The sequence below is a fragment of the Eremothecium sinecaudum genome, chromosome V (genome assembly GCF_001548555.1).
Source record: "Eremothecium sinecaudum strain ATCC 58844 chromosome V, complete sequence".
Taxonomy (NCBI): Eukaryota; Fungi; Ascomycota; class Saccharomycetes; order Saccharomycetales; family Saccharomycetaceae; genus Eremothecium; species Eremothecium sinecaudum.
Window position 1 is genome coordinate 238,558 of NC_030896.1, and position 20,774 is coordinate 259,331.

At 40.0% G+C, this 20,774-nt stretch overlaps 10 protein-coding genes across 10 annotated transcripts; 6 read left to right on the forward strand and 4 right to left on the reverse strand.

Moving 5' to 3' along the window:
• Positions 1 to 70: 70 nt before the first annotated feature.
• On the forward strand, positions 71 to 991 carry TVP38 (Tvp38p; the record flags this gene model as incomplete). Its single annotated transcript, XM_018132676.1, has 1 exon — positions 71 to 991. One exon carries the CDS (start codon positions 71 to 73, stop codon positions 989 to 991), a length of 921 nt encoding a protein of 306 aa, XP_017988043.1.
• A 54-nt stretch (positions 992 to 1,045) lies between these two features.
• On the reverse strand, positions 1,046 to 1,786 carry RTS2 (Rts2p; the record flags this gene model as incomplete). Its single annotated transcript, XM_018132675.1, has 1 exon — positions 1,046 to 1,786. The coding sequence occupies one exon, from the start codon at positions 1,784 to 1,786 to the stop codon at positions 1,046 to 1,048; it is 741 nt and encodes a 246-aa protein (XP_017988044.1).
• A 124-nt stretch (positions 1,787 to 1,910) lies between these two features.
• On the forward strand, positions 1,911 to 2,855 carry OMA1 (metalloendopeptidase; the record flags this gene model as incomplete). Its single annotated transcript, XM_018132674.1, has 1 exon — positions 1,911 to 2,855. The coding sequence occupies one exon, from the start codon at positions 1,911 to 1,913 to the stop codon at positions 2,853 to 2,855; it is 945 nt and encodes a 314-aa protein (XP_017988045.1).
• Positions 2,856 to 2,889: 34 nt separating this feature from the next.
• Positions 2,890 to 6,177, reverse strand: PRP16 (DEAH-box RNA helicase PRP16; the record flags this gene model as incomplete). The annotated part of the gene is made up of 1 exon (XM_018132673.1): positions 2,890 to 6,177. The coding sequence occupies one exon, from the start codon at positions 6,175 to 6,177 to the stop codon at positions 2,890 to 2,892; it is 3,288 nt and encodes a 1,095-aa protein (XP_017988046.1).
• A 385-nt stretch (positions 6,178 to 6,562) lies between these two features.
• MRPL20 (mitochondrial 54S ribosomal protein mL58) lies at positions 6,563 to 7,174 on the forward strand (the record flags this gene model as incomplete). The annotated part of the gene is made up of 1 exon (XM_018132672.1): positions 6,563 to 7,174. One exon carries the CDS (start codon positions 6,563 to 6,565, stop codon positions 7,172 to 7,174), a length of 612 nt encoding a protein of 203 aa, XP_017988047.1.
• Positions 7,175 to 7,241: 67 nt separating this feature from the next.
• On the reverse strand, positions 7,242 to 7,691 carry AW171_hschr52985 (HEL229Cp; the record flags this gene model as incomplete). The annotated part of the gene is made up of 1 exon (XM_018132671.1): positions 7,242 to 7,691. The coding sequence occupies one exon, from the start codon at positions 7,689 to 7,691 to the stop codon at positions 7,242 to 7,244; it is 450 nt and encodes a 149-aa protein (XP_017988048.1).
• Positions 7,692 to 7,968: 277 nt separating this feature from the next.
• Positions 7,969 to 10,626, forward strand: HBS1 (ribosome dissociation factor GTPase HBS1; the record flags this gene model as incomplete). Its single annotated transcript, XM_018132670.1, has 2 exons — positions 7,969 to 8,221; positions 8,411 to 10,626. The coding sequence occupies 2 exons, from the start codon at positions 7,969 to 7,971 to the stop codon at positions 10,624 to 10,626; spliced, it is 2,469 nt and encodes an 822-aa protein (XP_017988049.1).
• Positions 10,627 to 10,783: 157 nt separating this feature from the next.
• Positions 10,784 to 13,654, reverse strand: ALA1 (alanine--tRNA ligase; the record flags this gene model as incomplete). Its single annotated transcript, XM_018132669.1, has 1 exon — positions 10,784 to 13,654. One exon carries the CDS (start codon positions 13,652 to 13,654, stop codon positions 10,784 to 10,786), a length of 2,871 nt encoding a protein of 956 aa, XP_017988050.1.
• Positions 13,655 to 13,884: 230 nt separating this feature from the next.
• On the forward strand, positions 13,885 to 17,859 carry KRE5 (Kre5p; the record flags this gene model as incomplete). The annotated part of the gene is made up of 1 exon (XM_018132668.1): positions 13,885 to 17,859. One exon carries the CDS (start codon positions 13,885 to 13,887, stop codon positions 17,857 to 17,859), a length of 3,975 nt encoding a protein of 1,324 aa, XP_017988051.1.
• A 378-nt stretch (positions 17,860 to 18,237) lies between these two features.
• Positions 18,238 to 19,494, forward strand: TEA1 (Tea1p; the record flags this gene model as incomplete). Its single annotated transcript, XM_018132667.1, has 1 exon — positions 18,238 to 19,494. One exon carries the CDS (start codon positions 18,238 to 18,240, stop codon positions 19,492 to 19,494), a length of 1,257 nt encoding a protein of 418 aa, XP_017988052.1.
• Positions 19,495 to 20,774: the final 1,280 nt, after the last annotated feature.

Sequence of the window (20,774 nt, forward strand, 5' to 3'; positions counted from 1 at the left end):
ATTTTGATCACATTCGGTGTCAACTGATAGGAATTCGATAGTTTTGGTTGTTCTGAGATAGCATTTCCATATGGCAGGTCGACACGAAGCTGAAACTGGCCCTCAGGGGGCTTTCAATTTGAACAATAGTGGTTTAAGTAATGACTTATTATACTTGGATGATGAAGATTTTCTAGACGAGTATCCTATGACAGCAAGACAGCGTTTCCTCCACCGGTTGGAACGCAATGGAAAGCGCATTTGGAAGAAATTCATGGAGTTGCCACTTTGGAAGCAGATAACTATCGTGGCATTTTGCTCCACAGTTTCAACGTTAGGACTCGTGGCGGTCACATTCCATCATAAAATTCTCCAGCATATCATTAAGTTTTCTAACGAGTTATATGCACTATGGTACATGCCTTTGGTGTTTTTCCTTCTAATATTTGTAGTGTCTTTCCCTCCAATGGTGGGATTTTCGCTTCTATGCACTTCAGTGGGACTTGTGTATGGGGTTTCTCTCCAGGGTTGGGTTATAATTTCGCTTGGGACTGTATTGGGTTCCATTGCGTCCTTTGTTGTATTCAAAACGGTACTACATTCGTATGCAGAACGGCTGGTTCGACTAAACGACAAGTTCGATGCACTTGCATCTATACTCAGGGACAATAACAGTTATTGGATAATTGCGCTTATAAAGCTATGTCCTGTACCATACTCATTGACCAACGGAGCCATGGCAGGCATATATGGAATTTCAGTCCGGAACTTTTCCATTGCCCAGGTTTTGACTACTCCTAAGTCAGTCATGTACCTGTTCATAGGCTCGCGAATTAAGAACATTGGCGAGAGTGAATCGTCATTCACAGTATTTTTTGACATAATCAGCATTTTTATGGCGGTTAGTATTCTGGTGGGTACTGCCTCACTCCTGTACTACAAGACTAGTCGTAGATACCAGGAACTACAACGGCGTAATGAGTACTTACTCCCGCTGACGGCCAATATTTAAATTGATAGTGATTAGACAATCAAATCCTCACAGCAATTAATTTTTCACATTTTACTACGATTTAGATGCATTTTTAAATACATTAAAACCCTTTGGCTTCACTTTCTTTTTACCGACTTTATTTTTACTAGGCTTCTGGAGGGCCAATGAAATTTTACCCGATAGCTCTTGCTCTTCTTTACTTCGGCATCCACGGTCCTCACTATCATCAGAATTATTCTGGCCCGTCGAACCGGATACATCACTTTCAATTTGCTTTTGAAGCAGCTTCCGTTTTATATCTTCCTCACTTTTCTGTCCTTCTTCTAGCTGCTTCAATTCCTCTTTCCTTAGTACATTCATAGAAGAGTTATCAATGTAACTAATCAGCAGCTGACCGGGATCCATATCGTTCTCAATTGTTTCTATACCATGTACTTTAATTTTACCAGTCTTGCTTAAATGCTGAATGAACTTCGTTAGAGACGTAAACCTTGTAACATTCATGTGAATATGGTGTTTGTCCTGGATATATTCATTGTAAAATTTGTTAGCTTCAATCTTCTTTTCACCGTGGCCCAATCTCAGTAGTTTTAAGAACTCATATTCGAACTGCTGAGTATAGTCATCGATATCTTTACTGGTGACTTTACTGGCTCTTTTTAGGTGGGATGGTGATTTTAAATGTGCCCTATAACCGTTGTCATCACGACATTGCTTCATGCAGAGTTGGCAATAGAAACGGAGCTTTTGAAGACCTCTCATCTTCATCTGCTTGCTAATGAACTTGGCAGAGCCAAAGTCTGCCTGCCCCATGATTCTAATCCTTACTATATCACGTAGTACTTGTTTAGTGCTCCTTATGTATTTTAGTCCCGTTTTTAAGAAAATATGATATTATATAAAATGCTGCTTTTACTACTACAACGTTGATAAAATAATGTTTAGAAGGTTAGCATATCAATGGCTTCGAGCTTATCGTCAGTATCCTCCTATAAAATCCAATGGAGTTAGCACTATTAACCAACCGTACTTTCGTTACCGTAAGGTAGGTTATTTAGTACCTTTTGGGGCTGCATTTTACATATACAATCTGGATGAAGTACCAGTGACACATCGAAAGCGGTTCCTATGGGTACCTCGTAACCTTGAATTAATGATAGGTGACTACTCTTATAACTGTATGTTGCAGGAAACCCAAGGGAAGCTTCTTCCTGCTGATCATCCCTTGACTGTTGAGGCTACAAAGATACTGCGAAGGCTTTTGGCAGCTGTGAAGGATAGAGCATACTCAGAGGCGCTTTATTTGGATAATTTGGATTGGAAGGTTCATATCGTGAATGATTATAATCTTCTTCCAAACGCTATTATAATTCCAGGTGGAAGAGTATTTATATATGGTAATATGTTAAAGTTATGCGAGAACCAAGACGGACTGGCGACGATTCTCTCACACGAACTTGCCCATCAGGTTGCAAGACATAGTGCGGAACAAATATCGAAGTCCACAGTTTACCTTGCGGCTTCTATTATATTCAGCTGGCTTACTGGGTTTTATATTCCTAATGACTGGGTTGATTCGTTGTTAAAGAAGCCCGGATCAAGAGCAATGGAGACGGAAGCTGACTTGATGGGAATTATGATAATGTCAAAGGCGTGCTTTAACCCCCAGGAAGCAGTTAGGTTGTGGAACAGGGTACATAAGTTTGAAAAGATGAGCGGGCAGGATACCTCTTTTGATTTTATGTCCACTCATCCAGCCAGTGCTAAAAGGGTAGAGAATATGAGAAAATGGTTACCAAAAGCACAGGAAGTGTACGGCGAAAGTTGTGAACCCGTTAATAATCTTTATAATGTGTTCCAGACAGTATTTAGGCGTTATTAGTAAAATTATGTAACAGTGGGAAAATAATATTGGGTTAGAATGGACGCCTCTTTTTGAAACCAATGCGTAACCTCGGGTTGCAATCAGTGTCCCTCTTCTGGACATTATCGAGGCTTCTACTTTTAAGTTTATCTGTGTCCTCCTTCAATTTTTCCAACATTAACTCTCTTGAACGGTTGTAAGTATTAATGGTTTGGTCCAAGCTGTCTGGTTCCTCATATGTCTTATTTTCGAGCTCATTATCATATAGGCCATAAACTTCACGATCTGAGATTTTTTTAATGCTATAGAAGAGGTTACCGTAGTCCATTAGCCAAAATGGGTCTACGGCAGTAACAACAGCAATGTATTCCTTAGAAGTCAGTAACAGTTCGTGGTAGACAACATATGGTGGTAAATCTCCGGCACCATATAAAGCGCTTGTAGGATGAAGCTTCAAATTCATACCGTTTCTCAAGTGAACATATTGGGCTAGACCCGACAACCTAGCGGCCTGATTCACATATCCAGCACAAATACACTTTCTCAATACGTCCCATTCCTGCCCAATCGATACCAAAGACAGTCTCTCCTTCTCCATTATACTGACAAGTTGCAATCTAATATCATATGCCCTTTTCAGTGATTTATAATGCAAGAAATGTCTAGTACACCAATCTACGGAATACCTATTGGATTTCCATTGCGAATAAACATTTAGAAGCGTTAAATGATCAGATTCAGCAACTAGAAATCTATTCCTTGCTTTATCTGATGCATTTTCTCTCTCCTTCGGTCTGTAGAAAACTTGAGGTACAGATAACATTGAAACAATGGTAACCATTTCCTCGCTACATTCATGTGTAACTGACATTAGTAGAATTTTGGATAGAGAAGGCTGCAATGGAAACTTAGCCATTTTGTTTCCCAAGCTCGTTAAGTTGCCGAAGTTATCAACAGCACCTAAAGACCAAAGTTCAAATAGTGATACCATCAGGATTTCCGTAGGGGGACTATCTAGGAACGAAAATTTGAGTATATCTGTGACACCAAGGGACTTTAGAAGCAGCATTGTATTCGATAGGTTAGTACGTTGGATTTCTGGTATCGATTGCGGGTACATATCTTCAAGCGCCGAATCTTCTGTATACAATCGGTATGCAATACCAGGACCAGTACGACCAGCTCTACCTGATCGTTGATTTGCATTTGCCAAAGATATGGGGGTCACTGCCAAGCTATCGAGACCAATTCTGGGGTTATAGACTTTCAATTTCGAATAACCGCTATCTATAACATACTTAATGCCATCAATCGTAAGAGAAGTTTCCGCAATATTAGTAGCAATTACAATCTTGCGTTTATCCAGCTGTGTAGCTTTAAAAATCTTACCTTGAATGTCTGCAGGAAGCGAAGAGTATAATGGTAGTATTTCAACATCGTCCAGTACATTTATATTAGTATGTTCCTTGCGTTTTATCCTTGCATTTAGGATACTTTCCTTTAACAACTCACAGGTAGCATTTATATCTTCTTGTCCTGTCATAAAGATAAGTATGTCTCCACTATTAGAAGACGTAGTAAGATGAATATCAACAGCTTGGTTAACAGCTGCACTAACGTAGTCTTCTACAGGATATTTTGCGTAGTTGACTTGAACAGGAAAAGTCCTACCTGGGATAGTGAACTGTGGAGCATCACCAAAGAATTGTGAGAACTTATTAGCATTCATGGTTGCAGATGTAATGATCAATTTCAGATCTCTTCGTTTGGATAATAGGTTCTTGAATATACCAAACAAAACATCAGTATTTAATGATCTTTCATGGGCTTCATCCATGATTATGCAACTGTAGTTATCGAGCATCTCATCTAACATAGTTTCTCGCAATAGAATACCGTCAGTCATGAATTTAATCCTCGTTAAACTCGAAGTTTTATCTTCAAATCTAATTGCAAAACCAACTTCCTTTCCTAACTCTACTCCCATTTCTACAGCAACACGCTTCGCTACAGACATAGCCGCTACACGACGAGGTTGTGTAACGCCAATCATTTTCCCACCCTTACAAAAGCCTTCCTCATAAAGGTATTGACCAAGCTGTGTTGTTTTACCAGAACCCGTTTCACCAATGACAACTACTGATTGATTATCCCTAATAATCTGCAATAAATCTGATCGGCATTTGTAAGCTGGTAAAGACTCTCTCACCCTTTTAATTTCCTCACGATTCTGTTCTCGAGGTTCATCCATGCTGTCTTCTACAGCTTTTTTACTCTTGGGAGCTGAGTTTTCTTTTATACCAAGTATATTTCCAGCTGCTGTCCCCGTAAACTTGGTTGCTTGAGAAGCCTGCTCTCTTCTATCACTTTTTTTACGCAGTTCTGCCACAACCTTACTTCCTCTTCTTGCGTTTATAGAGAACTCGCTCTCTGGTGTTCTAAAAGGATTTATTATTCCACTTCCTGGGCCTTGTGTACCACCCATTGCACCTATAATTGCCCGCTCTCCATCTTCATTCTCATAAACCTTCAGAAACGGCGGAATTATATCTTTTCTTTCATTTAATGGAATGGCCGTTAACCGTATCCTCAGGCCGACCTCTACATTGTCTATCGACTGCGAGAAGTTCTTGCTATTCACAGGTTCTTCGTTGGCCTCTTCGGGATATGCAACAAAAGCGTCAAATTCGTCACTATTATACCAGTCTCTATCCTCTGCGACACTTTCTTCTATGGGAATTTGGTCAGTTTCTTCAGGACGAGGCTCCGATACCTGCTGATCAACAGCCTTGCGGCGCATCTGGCTCAAATCCGGAATAGCTTCTAGTACAGGGACCACAGCAGCACTTTTTTTTATCAATTGGTATTTTTCTGTAACCTTTGGGCCCTGTTTCTCAGAGAATACTTTCAACCGCTGAGCAGTCGACTTCTTGATCTTTTTAATGGGAATAACGCCATCATCACTCTTTGACAAGCCTAAATTAGGTGCATTTACGCATTCATCGTTAGAATCATTGTCATCCTCAAAGTCAAACGCCAAAACCTTCCTCCTAGCACGATTAAGCTGCACTGGGCTCGGTACGGGTACTGCATCATCTGCTTGATCGTCCTCATCACTTGCAGGACGTTTACTATCAATTTTCTGAGCTGTCAAATACTGAAAAAGCTCCTTCAAAAACCTTTCCTTACCCCGGAACTTTCCCAATGCCATACATGTGCGTTCAAACTTACTGCAGTCTGCATTGTGGAGCTTCGCAATGTTCTTTATTGCCTGCACAAACTTCTCAGTCACTTTCGACTCAGTATTTTCTTGTATCCACGCCTGTAAGTCTTTAGCCATCTTGGGATCTGTAAATTATATCAAACTACCCAAGCACTCTGTGCACCGACTGCCTTGAGTAAGGTCATTCCGCCCGCCTGAGCTTATTTACTATATGTGATGCCAAAATTCATGCTGACTGCAATAAAAATCGACTTAATATAGTATCACGTGACCAAACCTATCTCACTTCCAATTGAATAAGTATCTTCTTAGAGTTCTAAACAGGCTGACGGAAGCCTCTAAGGTCCACCAATCACTTCTATCTATCCTGTTTTATGTTCTTGTAGTTTCAAAATTACCGGTAAAAAAATTTTTGACTTTACAAAACTAAATCTTCAACTGCTGTTGATTAGCTATTACATCGGTTGAAAAGCACACAGCTGGCATCCTGCATCCTTGACTAATGATAAGATCTATTAGAGGGTTCTCCACCTCTAATCTCCTGCGTAAAGCAGATATAAAAGCATCCATTGAAAGCACAGCTTCACCATCGATTAAAAAGTTAAAAGCTATACCAACCGCTTTCGACAGAATTAAATCTGCCTCGAATCTAAAAGGTTACAGAAACGCTAAACTACCTCCAGGCACCTATTTTATCCCAGCTCCATCATCTGCAACGGGCTCTATCAACAGTGAAACTATACCTAAGAGTTTCCTTCCCAAAAATGATCCAAGAAGAGAACTGGTAGACACATTGAGAGAAGGCGAGGCTGCCTTGGCTAGGAGTGCCCCTCCATTGAGTAATAAAGGTGAAAAAACCTACCACCTAACACCAGCTGAAGTCGAAAAGATCAAAGAACTAAGGAATTCGAACCCAGAAAAATACACAAGAAAAGTTTTGGCCAAGATGTACAACGTCAGCCCGCTCTTTATTTCGATGGTGTCGAACGCGCCTGCCGCAAGATTGGAGGAAATGCAGAGAAGATTGGCCGTAATACAGGCATCTTGGCATCCAGGCCGCGCACAGGCCAGAGAAGACAGGAAAAAGAGACAACAACTCTGGTATAGAGCCTAAGTCGTATTCTCTTCCATAAATACCATTTAAAAAACTCTTAACTCTGTAAATATATAATACATAGAATTTACACCATTATTCCCCGTATGTCCCTGTCTTTAAACCTCTCATCCATCATCTCAAACTCGTCCCGCATTCGATACCATATATCTCGAAATTTCTGTTCCTCTAACCCATTCAGTATTCGTAGTTCCAATACAATATTCATACAATTACAATACACACAAATGTAAAACCGACAATCCATCACCTTCCTAATTACAAATTCAAAGTCCTTTAATGATGACATTACTACTGTCGTACAAAACGTGAATTGTTTATTTCCGTAGCTTTCAAAACGTAGTACATATCTCGGTATTAAATCATTAACACCCCGTTTCATGAGCTCTTCAACAACTAAGTTTCCTCTCCATATCCTCTGCTGTTTCTCATGTCGAGTACTTGATAGCTGAGGTACCAAATTCAATAACTCACAACCATGTATAACGCGTCGGTGTGTAACTATGTACTTATCCATCCTCAGAAGCTGAATTTTTAAGCGACGATAGCGATTCTGAGTAATAAAGTAAGTAAATTAAGCTACTTGTGGGTTAAATGCAATTTGCCCATCTTCGGTCAATATAAACAGCGTCGCTTTGATCACAGTAGTGAGAAATGACAACATGCAATTTTTTTTTTTATATCATCCATATCCCCTTATGAAAAAATAGCACTAGCAGTTTGCTCCAACAGTATCGATAAACACTGTGAAAGAAGGCCGCAATTGGTACCATTTTATTTGAAATTCAGATACTATGATAAATGGTTACAGCGATGATGAGCTTGGCTACGATGATGAGTTACCTGAATTCCAAGATGAAGCTGAGTTTGACGATTATCTAAATGACGACGAATATGAATTAATGATGACAGTGTTCCCAGTTGCTAAAAAAGAACTTCAAGAATATCAGGGCTGGGATAATCTATCGGTGAAATTGGCTTTGTTTGAAAATAACTTCGAGTTAGATAAGGCTCTGTTGGAATTAAAGCGACAATACAAGAAGAAGGGTATGTTTTATTTATTATTCAATGTTTTGCCACTCTGTAACAGCTTTCCTATAATCAATTTAATGCTTCCGAAATTGGGAGTTGGCTTTCCAAATACTAACCAGCTTTCAGACTATGTGCTGGTTGTTTAAAAGAGGGGTGATTTTGTTCTCTGCTATGACAGAATACTAACTGACTTTTAAATCGAAGTTAAGCTATCATTGGAGCAGTTGGTGAGTTCTCGACTTGCAGCAAAGAACGTTACAGGGGGAAATTCATCTCTTTTGAATGGCATCGGCAAATTACAGACCAATGTATCTCTGTTGGATTCGTTGAAAGGGAAGAACTGTGGGAATCTGGGAACGTCTGAGACCAGTACGTTACCGAATAGAGGCAACGAGCCGAATACGAAAGGTGCTTTCGCGTCTTTCATGAAAAGTAGACAAAGCACAAAGCCAGCTAGTGGGATTTCGACTCCTACGCCGACGTTTGCATCTCGGCTTTCTTCGCTAAAAGGTATTCGACAGGAGAGCATCCAGAAGCCAGTGGTGCGCAAGGCTACACAGGCCTCACAGCGCACTTCAAAGCAGGGCAGTCAGGAGGTTAGGAATATATTTGACGAAGTTGCCTTAAGGCGACAAGTTACCTCCATACAGCTCCCGTTTCCCTCAGATGTTCTCCGCATTTCCAGCCTAATAGTCTCTAAGTGGGAAAGCAAAAACACCCAAGTAAACAGTAGGAAATTGAAAAGGAAGCGCAGTGATATCCTGACAGTATTTTATCCTAACAAATTTTACCCAGCAGTAAAAAAACAAGCAGTAGAAAACTTCAATAAACCATCTCCAGATGATATTGTGATAGAGAGCAGGAAGCATGCGTTAGAAACTGAGAACGTTAGAAAGAAGTTAGCTAATGTATCTACGGATGACAAAAACACCGTTTCTGCAGAAGAGAAGAAAAGTGAGACACATAAAATAGGTTATCAAAGTGATGAGGGAGATGAAGATACACTGTTACCAAAGGAGGAAGCCCCAAAGGTGTATAAAAGGGCAACAAAGCCTACCAAACCTTCTAAACCAGTTAACATCAGCGACTACTTAAGTTCTAAAAAACCCCACATGTCCTTTGTCGTCCTGGGTCATGTGGATGCCGGGAAGTCTACCCTAATGGGACGACTACTTTTTGATGTTGGCATCCTTAATCCAAAGCTTTTGCGCCAGCTTAAAAGGGACTCTGAATTGATAGGAAAAGGCTCTTTCCATTTAGCATGGGTTATGGACCAGACTGCTGAGGAGCGTGAACGCGGTGTGACTGTGGATATATGTACCAGTGATTTTGAAACAAAAAACGCCAGTTTCACTATAGTCGACGCACCAGGGCACAGAGATTTTGTTCCTAACGCGATCACTGGCGTTAATATTTCGGATGTTGCTATTGTATCTATTGATTGTGGTACTGACGCCTTTGAATCCGGCTTTAATCTTGATGGGCAAACGCGTGAGCACTTACTCTTGGCTAGATCACTTGGTGCCAAACATTTGATAATGGCAATGAACAAGATGGATACAGTAGATTGGGATGAAGGCAGGTTCAATGATATCAAATCCGAACTAAACAGCTTTTGCTGTGATCTTGGAATTAAACAAAACCAAGTGAGTTGGATTCCTTGTTCAGGATTAACTGGTGAAGGTGTTTTTGAAACTCCATATAATGCAAGGCAAACTTGGTACAAAGGACCAACATTGGTCTATGAATTAGAAAGAATAGCATTGGAATTGTTCCGGTTAGATCAAGACCGTATTACTAACGATCAATTCTTATTTTCCATCTTGGATGTGACTCCTAGTAATAAGAACAATGAGGGAACTATTTCAGGTAGGGTAGAAGCTGGTTGCATCCAACCAGGTGAAACAATTACAATTTATCCTTCTCAACAAAGTGTCTTGGTGGAGAATATCTATATTGGGAATAAGTCTCAACCAATAAGAATTGCTGTGGAGAATGATTTCGTATCTTTAAAACTTCGTAATATTCACTGCGAAGATGTGAAGAGTGGAGACTTAGTATCCATAGTTGGAATGGATATACCCTTGGCTGAAAGGTGTACTATGCAATTGGTTACTCTGCATTTAGAGCGCCCACTACTTCCGGGGACGACGTTTATGTTATTCAAAGGTGGCTCCCAATATCCTGTTAAAATTTCAAAATTACTGCAAATTGTAGATAAAGCAAATCCTAGTAAGGTTTTGAAGAAAAAGGTCAGACATTTGGGCTCAAATCAAGCCGCCATTGTCGAGGTGGGATTGACTGATGGTAAAAGACCCTTGCCAATATTGACATTTGAACAAAATAAACGTCTTGGAAGGGTAGTTTTACGTAAGGACGGAAGAACCATTGGGGCAGGTATTATAACATCAAGAGGTTAGATACAATGGTCTGATCATTAATAATAATTTGTACATCGCTGTGCGAATTTAGGATTAGACCCAAATACAGCTGTGATAAATAGCAAATCAAAAAGGAATAAATATATAGTACAATAAAAATTTCATAATAAAACTATATTCGCTATCCTTTAGAAATTCAAATCGTTAACTTTTCTTTGAAAGCAGCTTCAATTTCAGAAAGAGCAGCTTCAATGCCTGCAGGCTTATCACCCATACCTTGGAAGACATTATCCTTACCACCAGCCTTACCACCGATCTTGCCAGCGACAGCTCTAGCTAAAGCAGAACCGTCTAGACCTTTAGAAATCGCATCATTAGAGATGAAACAACCATGGGCAACCTTTCCAGTTGGGTCATTACCGGTAATTAGGTAAATAGATTTATCTTTTGCAGAGTTCTTCAAGTACTGAATTGCTTCAGTAATGGCCTTAGCATTAGCTGGAATGTCAATAAACTTAACAAAGAAGTCAGATTCTGCATTTTCTGCAAAATGGTTCTTCACTTCGTCCAAAGTTTGCTTTGTTTCCTTCTTAGCTCTAAGCTTGACTTCGTCTTTAACGGCTTTCTCCATCTTGTTAAAAGTCATCCTCAACTCGTTCTTAGTAATAACCGAAATATCCAATTCAGACAGTCTAACACCCAACTCCTTTACCTTCTTTTCCTTATATTGAGAGAAAGGTAACTTTTCACAAGCAGATAGTTCAGCTTCGAATTCGGTGGCCACCCTTTGAACTTGATAAGCCTCAGTGTTTGAAACAGCTACAATTCTTCTTATACCTTTTGCAATACCACTTTCTTCAGTGATAACAAACTCCTTGATGTCACCAGTCTTAGCAACATGAGTACCACCACAGAATTCAATAGAGTACGAAGCCCATTTCTCATTCGATGGATTCTCTAACATATCTTCAACTGGCATGCCAACAGATACAACTCTAACTGGATCTGGGTAGGTCTCACCAAACACGGCTCTGACTGAGTAAATCGATTTAGCCATATCTAATGGAACATCCTTATAGTACACATTCAAGTTATCTTTAATCATTCTGTTGCAGATATTCTCCACCTCAGCTAACTCTTCGTAAGACAATGGTTTTTTGTGAGAAAAGTCAAATCTTAACTTCTCTGGATTAACCAAAGATCCTCTCTGGTCAATGTTGTCACCAAGAACCTCACGTAGAGCAAAGTTCAAAATGTGTGTACCAGTGTGGTTATTTCTAATTGGATAACGACGCAATTCATCGTAAGATGCAATAACACTGTCATTGACGGCTAACTTGCCGTCAGCTAACACACCAGTGTGGAAAACGTAACCATTATATAGTTGAACGTTTTCAACATTAAATTCAGATACACCATCAATAACAATTTTACCAACGTCATACTCTTGTCCACCTTGCTCAGCGTAGAAACATGTCTTGTCTAGGATAATACCGTATTGCTTACCGATTTCATTCATTTCCTGAACAAAACCCTCACCATCGTGAATACATAAAATCTTACCCTCAATGTCCTTCGTACCGTATTTAGCAGAGTCATCTGTACGTGAAATGGCATCTTCATTCAATTTAGAAATATCGTGAACATTAAGCTTGATCATATCATCACCACCTTTTCTACCTCCCTTCTTCGATGCCTCGTAAGATTCAAGTTTAGCTTTTTCAAAGCCAACGCTGTCAATCTTTAAGCCCTTTTCTTCAGCCATCAATTCAGTTAAATCAACTGGGAAACCGTAAGTATCATATAGCCTCCAAACTTGCTTACCATCTAGGGTCTTAGATTCGGTCAAAGCGGCTGCCTCGGCGTATTTTTCAAATAGTTTCTCACCACGATCCAACGTCTTAGCGAAAGAAGCTTCTTCCTCATCTAAAATATCAAACAAGTATGATGTATTTTTTGCAACTTCAGGGAAAACATCCTTAACTTGTTCTATCAAAGTAGGCGCTAATTGGGAGAAGAAGTTACCAATTGGGTAGTTCATGTATTTTCTGGCGTAACGAGCACCACGTCTCAAAATACGTCTTAAAACATACCCTCTACCTTCATTGTTGGGAACACCGCCATCAGCCAAAGCAAAGGTGGAAGTACGGACATGATCTGCCAAAACCCTGTAAGCGGTATCAATACCGTCCTTGTCTTCAGCACCAAATTTACCCTCGTAAGGCCTTACACCAGTAATTTCTTGAATTCTCTCAAACAAAGGTTGAAAAACATCTGTGTCGTAGTTAGATCTAACATCTTGGAGAACGGAAACCAATCTTTCAAAACCCATACCAGTATCGACATGTTTGGCAGGTAAAGGTTTCAATGATCCGTCTTGTTCTCTGTTGAATTGCATAAACACATTGTTCCAGATTTCTAACACATCAGGGTCATCCTGGTTAACCAAATCTGAGGCATTTCTTCCACCAATTCTGTCGTAGTGAATTTCGGAACATGGCCCACATGGACCTTGGTCTCCCATCTCCCAGAAGTTGTCTTTAATGTCACCAGGTAAAATACGATCTTGCCTCACACCAACTTCCAACCACAAATCACGGGCCTCCAAATCGGGACCAAGGCCTAACCCTTCATCACCACCAAAATATGTCACATACAACCTGTCCTCAGGTATGCCATACACTTTTGTCAACAACTCCCAAGAGTACAAAATAGCCTCCTTCTTAAAATAGTCACCAAACGACCAGTTACCCAACATTTCAAAAAAAGTATGATGATATGAATCTCTACCAACATCTTCCAAATCATTATGCTTACCACCTGCTCTGATACACTTTTGAGAATTAACTGCACGCTTTAAAGTGTAGAAGTCCGATGCAGGATCAACAGTTCCCAAGAAAATCGGTTTATATTGGTTCATACCAGCATTTGCAAACAATAATGTTGGATCATCATATGGGATAACTGAAGAAGATGGTACAAACTTGTGACCTCTTTCCTTAAAATAGTTGAGAAATGTATTACGAACGTTGGTAGCAGTCCATTTTTCCTTATCACCAATGGTCATCTTCACTGTAGTATGTAAAAAGCGCAAAGAACGATACAACGTGAATTGATTAAACAAACGTTCGAATGAACAATATTTAGACGCCAAATATCTCGAGATGAAGGTTAGAAGTTCAAAGATCATGTGAAGACTTTTTGTTCAAAGTTCAATTTCTTTTTAATGAAAAAGAAAAAAATACATCAACAATCACATTGTACGAATGATAGGGTGTTATTTAACGATCATTTCTGATGGTATGTATTAACAGGTATATTACAAACTTGCAATTGGACCAATTAATCGCTATGTTGCTGTTGCTGACTAGCCTGTTGGCTATTCTAATACAACGGGTATTTGCTGGTAGCTATGATAGCACCAGGTTGTGGCAATCTGTTGGGTTAGTTGGAATCTCCGAGATCAACGAATGGTACGGTGTAATCACTGGAGCAAATGATGAAAACACGATAGAGGATCTATTTGAAAGCCTTCCGAATGATCATGCTAAGCTGTTGCAATTGACTTACGATCTGCATCCTGGTTATACAGAATTTGCTGGCGAAGATGACACTGGATCGTTGAACTGGTTTGAGTTAAACAATAAGAAGTACGTTAAGCCTGATGATTCATTTTACTTGAAATCGGATGAATTGAAGGCTCAGAGTCAAATCAGTGATAACTTAGTGTTGCAGGATGGTGAATTAGTTGTTGGAACCAATCCCACAGCGCCATTGGTAGTGTTCTACGGAAGCGCCGAGACTGGAGATTTCGAAGATTTCAACAGAAATCTTTACACAGAGGCAATTGGCGGAAAGATAAGACTATTATGGCGCCCTACAGGACCTGCGAAGCCGTTAAGTGATTTAGAAGTTCCAAATGAGTACGCATATGAATATTCTATTAATGCTGAATCGTGGGGTAAGGAAGTGCAGGGTGATTTTGATTTGCCTGCAGAATACTCTTCCGAAGAATATATCGTCGGCGATATTAAAGAAGGTACTGAATCAGAATTAGCCGTCGTTGTGGCTAGCTTAATATCTGACTATTATGAGAAGACTAATGATTTCCACAAGACTTTTGAATATGCTCGGAAAATAATAAACAACTATCCAATTTTGATGGACAAACTTACAGCTTCTCCTGAATCTTTGAACAAAACTTCCTCATATGTTGAGAAGATTTCCAACCTTGGTATTACTTATGACGCTATTGGCGTATATTTGAACTATCAACACTGGAAGCTGTCTGATTTGAATCCCTGGAATTTTATTGCTGCTGTTACTTACGAGCTAAAGATGTTTAAGAGTCTATTTTCGACTCTAAAGGGTGCGTTTCCCGATTTAGAGAAAGAAGATGTGAAATCGATTTTACAGAAGTACTCTGAAGTTGGTGTGATGAACCTACAACATTTGCAACCTGCACGCTATGACTTTCACCGTATACCTGGTTTTAGTGAGAGTGTTATTTACTTTTGCGATATTGAAAATGATGAAATATATGCAAACTTGTCATCCGATACCAATGCCTTCTTTCAGAAGTCAAAATTTGGTGAGCTCCCTGAATACAAAGAGAACTGGAATGAGTTCATATTTGTTATTGACTTTGACAATTTAGCTACTAAAGATACAAGCGAGATTTTTGCCGGTTTTAAGCGTGCACTAGAAGTGCTTGAGTTGGGTTACCCACAACGGATTGGTTTGTTACCATTATTCCGTGGAGAACCAAGCGAAGTTGTAAAGCACATCTACGCTTTGAAGGATGAGGGTTTGGACAGCTTGAAGGAATTTCTACAGAAATTTGATCCTACTCAGAAAATTCCTGAAATCGAAGGTAACCAATTACCCCCAGTAAGTGAAATTCTACACAATTTTGGCATAAAACAAAATTCTGTTATAGTTAACGGTCAGATTCATCCTTTCACGAAAAATACATGGCATTATAAGGTTGCCAATATAGTGAAAAATGATGTCAATTTCGTCACTTCCGCATTAAAGCGCGTTAAGGACACCAAAGCTCGGGAAATTTTGCACTTTCACTCTTTGACGGCCCGTCACCCTGAATATGTCACTGATTACTTTGAAGATAACTTGTACACGATCATTAACGGTAGTGTTCTAGATCAAATCGAAAGCAGGGTCTTATATTTGAACAAGCCATCGGATGCGTTGCTTCACACTATAACTGTAGTTGATGACTTCAATACAGGTTCTGCAATAGAGAAGATTATCAATCTTTTATCGATTAAATTCACAGGTGTGAGAGTTCGGTTGGTTCACCGCGGTGAGGAATTGGAAAACTGGGAGAATCTAAATAAGATGATTGTTGCAATGACAAGCAATAGCATGCTAATAGAATCTCTTCGTACAACGATGAACAAACCACCTGTTCCAAAAACGTTTGATTCTGAAACTTACAGGGTATTACGTCAATGGCTACCTTCTCTTTCTAAGGAATTTATTGAGGCTGACTCTTATGCTCTTTTGAACGGTAGGTATATTAATTTATCTAATTGTGGGCCACTAAGTGTTGATATTTGGGAAGCTATAATTCAACGTGAATCTAGAAGGACATTAGATTTTGTTGCTATACTCCAAGATGTAATTCCGGATCTTTCAGAAAGGGGTGTTTTGCCAGCGTTAGTGGAAGAATCAGTTTCATGCCTGTCAAAGATGTTCTATGGCGGCTCCGGTATATTTGATAACGGCATAGAATACACTGGTGAGGCCAAGCTTCCACGTTTAGACATTTTGAAGCTGTTAGATAAAGGAAGTTTAAACAATGCTATTAGTTCTGGTAACGAAGATGCTTTGGTGGATGTTACTGTTATAATAGATCCTGTAGAGGAAAGATCTCAGAAGTTTTTGCACCTCGTTAATTTTGTTAAAGATTTGAGTTTTGTTAATGTCAACTTATTGACTATTCCCACGTTGAACTTGAGTATTATACCTAACCACAGGATCTATTCAGATGTCAAATTAGACATCAATGATGACAATTACTACACGTTTTCCAGAGATTTGCCTTCAAACGTAGTTGGCGAAGCTTCTAAGAATGATTACAAGCCTACCGCGGTAGTAGTAGAGGGACATGTATTTAAGGAGGATACAATTATTAGCAAGTCCAATGTTGAAGGCGAGATTGGTGTTTGTTTGGAAATAGTCAACTCCAGAGGAAACGTAATCTCAAAAGGTATTTCAATGGGCGCTTTTGGATACGTGCAATTTCAACTACCATCACTTGAAAAGAACCTCTCTATTCGCAGCTGTGATAGTAAATATGATGTGGTATCTTTCTCAAGTAACGCAAGATCTGATTATCTTCCAATGGATACGTTCCACGTACAAGATCTGAGTCCAAAAAGTATTGTTATCAAGGTAAAACCAGCTCCTAATAACAAGGCTCTAGTCCGAGGTCCAGTGAAGGACAATGCTATCCACGTGTATGTCACAATCCATGACTCGTTTGAGGCATCTATTTTTACTCAGCAATTGATGGCAATTGTTACCGCGTTAAGTCCTACTACCGAGGTTCACTTTTGGATCTCGTCATACGCTGAACCTCCATTGGCACTCAGAAATCTGATGAGATATACAACATCCAGAACGAATAACCGCGTTGTGTTCTCAATGGTCTCCTACCACTGGCCCAAATGGCTGCGTCCACAAAGATTCTTGGAAAGACGCCTCGATGTCATGAGGATTCTCTTTTTGGACGTGATGTTCCCCGAAGTCGAAATCGAAAAGTTGATTCTTTTCACTATCAGAACCAAGGAAATTCCGGATATCGAAGCTCTTCACAAGATAAACTCATCAGCATGCTTTATCATGAAAAAACATCGCGGAGAAGGTTACTGGAAACATGGATACTGGAAAAAATTCCTCAAAGGCAATAATCTCAGGTTCTATGACGCAAGTAGCACTTTCGTAGTCAATATGGAAGCCTACAGGAACAAAATGGCCGGTGAGGCCCTGCGTATTCACTATCAAAGGCTATCTGCTGACGTTAAGTCGCTAGAGGACATTGATCAAGATCTTCTAAACAGTCTACAGCAACAAATAAAAATAAAATCACTCCTTTCGAAGGAGACAGTCCCACTGCTCTCTACAAAAGAAATGGGTTCATGGTATTCGGAACTTTTGAAGTTCATAACCCCCGCTTCAGAAGAGATTGACAATAATGAAAATGTAGATCCGGACAAAGAAGAAGATTACCTACATGATGAACTTTGAATTTGAGAGATTAATGATATTTATGATACCTCAAGTTGTTTCACTTTTATGACTCTTTTCAGTTGACTCCTAAAAATATAGATATAGTTTTTTATATAAAATACTGGAGAATATATACAATATTACTGCTATTCTTGCGAAACAGGGAAACCGATTCGAGGGTTCGGAATTTAAGCTGTGCCTTACACTAGATGGAATTAAGAACAGTGTGATCAAATCGATTTAAGGTAGCGATCAAGTATACGTGATTTTAAAGTGAACCATTACCTTAAATAAAAAAAGAAAAAAAACCTATTTGAAAATTCAATACTGAATTATTTATAGTATAGATTCGAACTCATTTGCACAGTTAGCAGTCCCATTAGTCATAAAGCCTCCATGATAAAAACTAATGATGATTATATTGAAAATTCCGAAAATTATACTTATATGTCTCACTTTATTGACGATTCCTCAATTAACATAAATGAGTGTACCCAAGGTACGCAATTAACTAACGATTTGTTGAAACATTCCATTCATATGGAATCTATGCGCGGTTCAGAGCTTGATAATAAATATAACACGGGTGCTGGTAAGGGGAAGAAGCGTTTAGCGTGTAAAAATTGTAGGCGTAGAAGGAAGAAGTGCGACCTGCTGTATCCCTGCTCAAGTTGTTTAAGATTGAAATTGGAATGTAACGTGAATGAAGAGGATCTAAGAAAAAAGCGCTACTCAAATAGCTACGTGAAAACGCTTGAGAGTCATATTGCGTATTTGGAGCATAAGGTGAAACAAATGAGCGATAAAATGACTTCAGAGGCGAGTTATAATATGAATGATGAATATAGGCGGCCTGATGACAGAGAGCTGATAGATGTTGGACTAACTAGTCGCAAAAACGGGGACGAATTCGGGGCTGTTGGGAGCGCTCAGACTGGTGTCGACACTAAGAAGTCGTTATTTGGTTCTGTACCTTTTATAGATGGCAATAAAGATGATCCATCGTCACCGGACGTGGCTATGTCATTGCCCTCTGGTGGAACTCCTGATGACCATGAGGATCCCAAATTAAAGCAGTTCGCCAATAGCGGCATTTATCCTGGAGGACCTGTTTGTTACAAGCCTAGATTAAAGGACGGTAATGAAAACGAAGAAAAAGCACAACGAATCAATGAAATGAAAGCAGCTATCCTGAAACGCTCACGGGAAGAAAATACCGGTCCGCCGCTTAACTCCAACCCTACGATTTTGAAATGCTTGTATAATTTCTACACCTGGCTGTATCCTGGTCAATTCATTTTTGTCCATCGCGCATCCTTCTTGTATGGCTTCTTCAACAACAGCGAGGGCAACTACGAGAACTCCCAGTATTGTCCAGAAGAACTCATATACGCTATGGTTGCCATTGGCTCTCGCCTAATGCCTGACCAACAAAAGGAAAGCGAAGCATACTACAAACTAGCGAAAGACAAGATGCTGGGAATTGTTTTCGACGAAGAGCAAGTAGCGACAAAAATCATTACAGTGCAGGCATTGTTATTTTTAGCCTTCTACGAGCTTGGAAAGGGCAACAACCAGCAAGCATGGTACCTCAGTGACCTTGCAATACGAGTTGGTGATGATCTTGGTTTCGAACTTGACCCAAAGGTCTGACTCCGTTACGATGTCGGTTTTAGTCCACAAGAAATCTGAACCGGCTACGACTCGGTGTAACTGGACCGAAGGTCTGACTCGGCTACGATCTCGGTTTCCTACTGTGCCGAAATTCTGAGTCGGCTAAGATCTCGGTTCCTACTAGTCCGAAAACCTGAGTCACCTAGCAACTGATATGGCACCTAAGCTCCGTGTCTACCATGTTGCATAATGGTCATAAGTAATATAAATGAATAAAATAAAGAGATGAGATTTAACCATGCTGCTGGATAGCCCGAGCTGGATGCGTCAAATACCATTGTCTAATTTAACGGCACAGAGGATACCTTCGAAAGCAGTAGCAAATCCGCCTACAGCCAGTGCCTGGTTATGACGGATCATCCAGCTATTCAGCCCGAGAATCCTGTTACCTCACAGTATCAGATCGATACCATTGATTTAATACAAACGTCCATCGGGCAGCAATCCCTTCCAGTCCTCCAATTGGTCCGAATCCCCATCAGTGCCCCAAGGACCTGCAAGTGCTCCCCAATAAAGCCCTCTACAACAGACTGCACTGTCTTCTAGCTATCACCTGCGTCATAACCCCTCCAAAACCTTTACATCCCACATTCTAACCAATGACTATTTCGCCCCCCCCCCCCAATTCAAGAAGTACCACTCACCCGCGGCATCCGCAACGACCAATTGCAGCTCTATCCAATGTTAACCACACCAGCACGTCTATATACTCATCATACGACTTGCCACCGCTCAGTCTGCCCCACAAAGATGTCTGCTCCATCATAGATCGATATATCGGAAAACCTACCCCAACACCCCCACCCCACGAAAATACTGATAATATTCCGTCCTGTTTCCTTCAACCTGTACACCACGTAACACCACAATTACACATTCCCAAAAAGAAACGAACAGGAGTCACCCAGCTCATCGGCTTGACACATAACGGGACCTTGTCGTACCACACTGGATGACGATTGATAGCAGGTATCCAGCCTTGCCATTCCTACAAAGCTGGAAATTTTGTCATATTTGGCTATCTCCATAAGTCACACTTGGCTGTGTTATCCCCCATCACTTACGGTATCCACTCACATGATTACCAATTTGTAAGCTCCGTAAGTGATTGTACTACCCTGTATCGTATTTCTTTTCGTTTTTGTAATTTCTTTCTTTTTCTTATAAAGTTTAATAACTAATCTCATCACAATCTATATAATCACGACGACTGTAGCGTCGAAATTCGTTTGATACATAGCACGAAGGACTAAATAAGA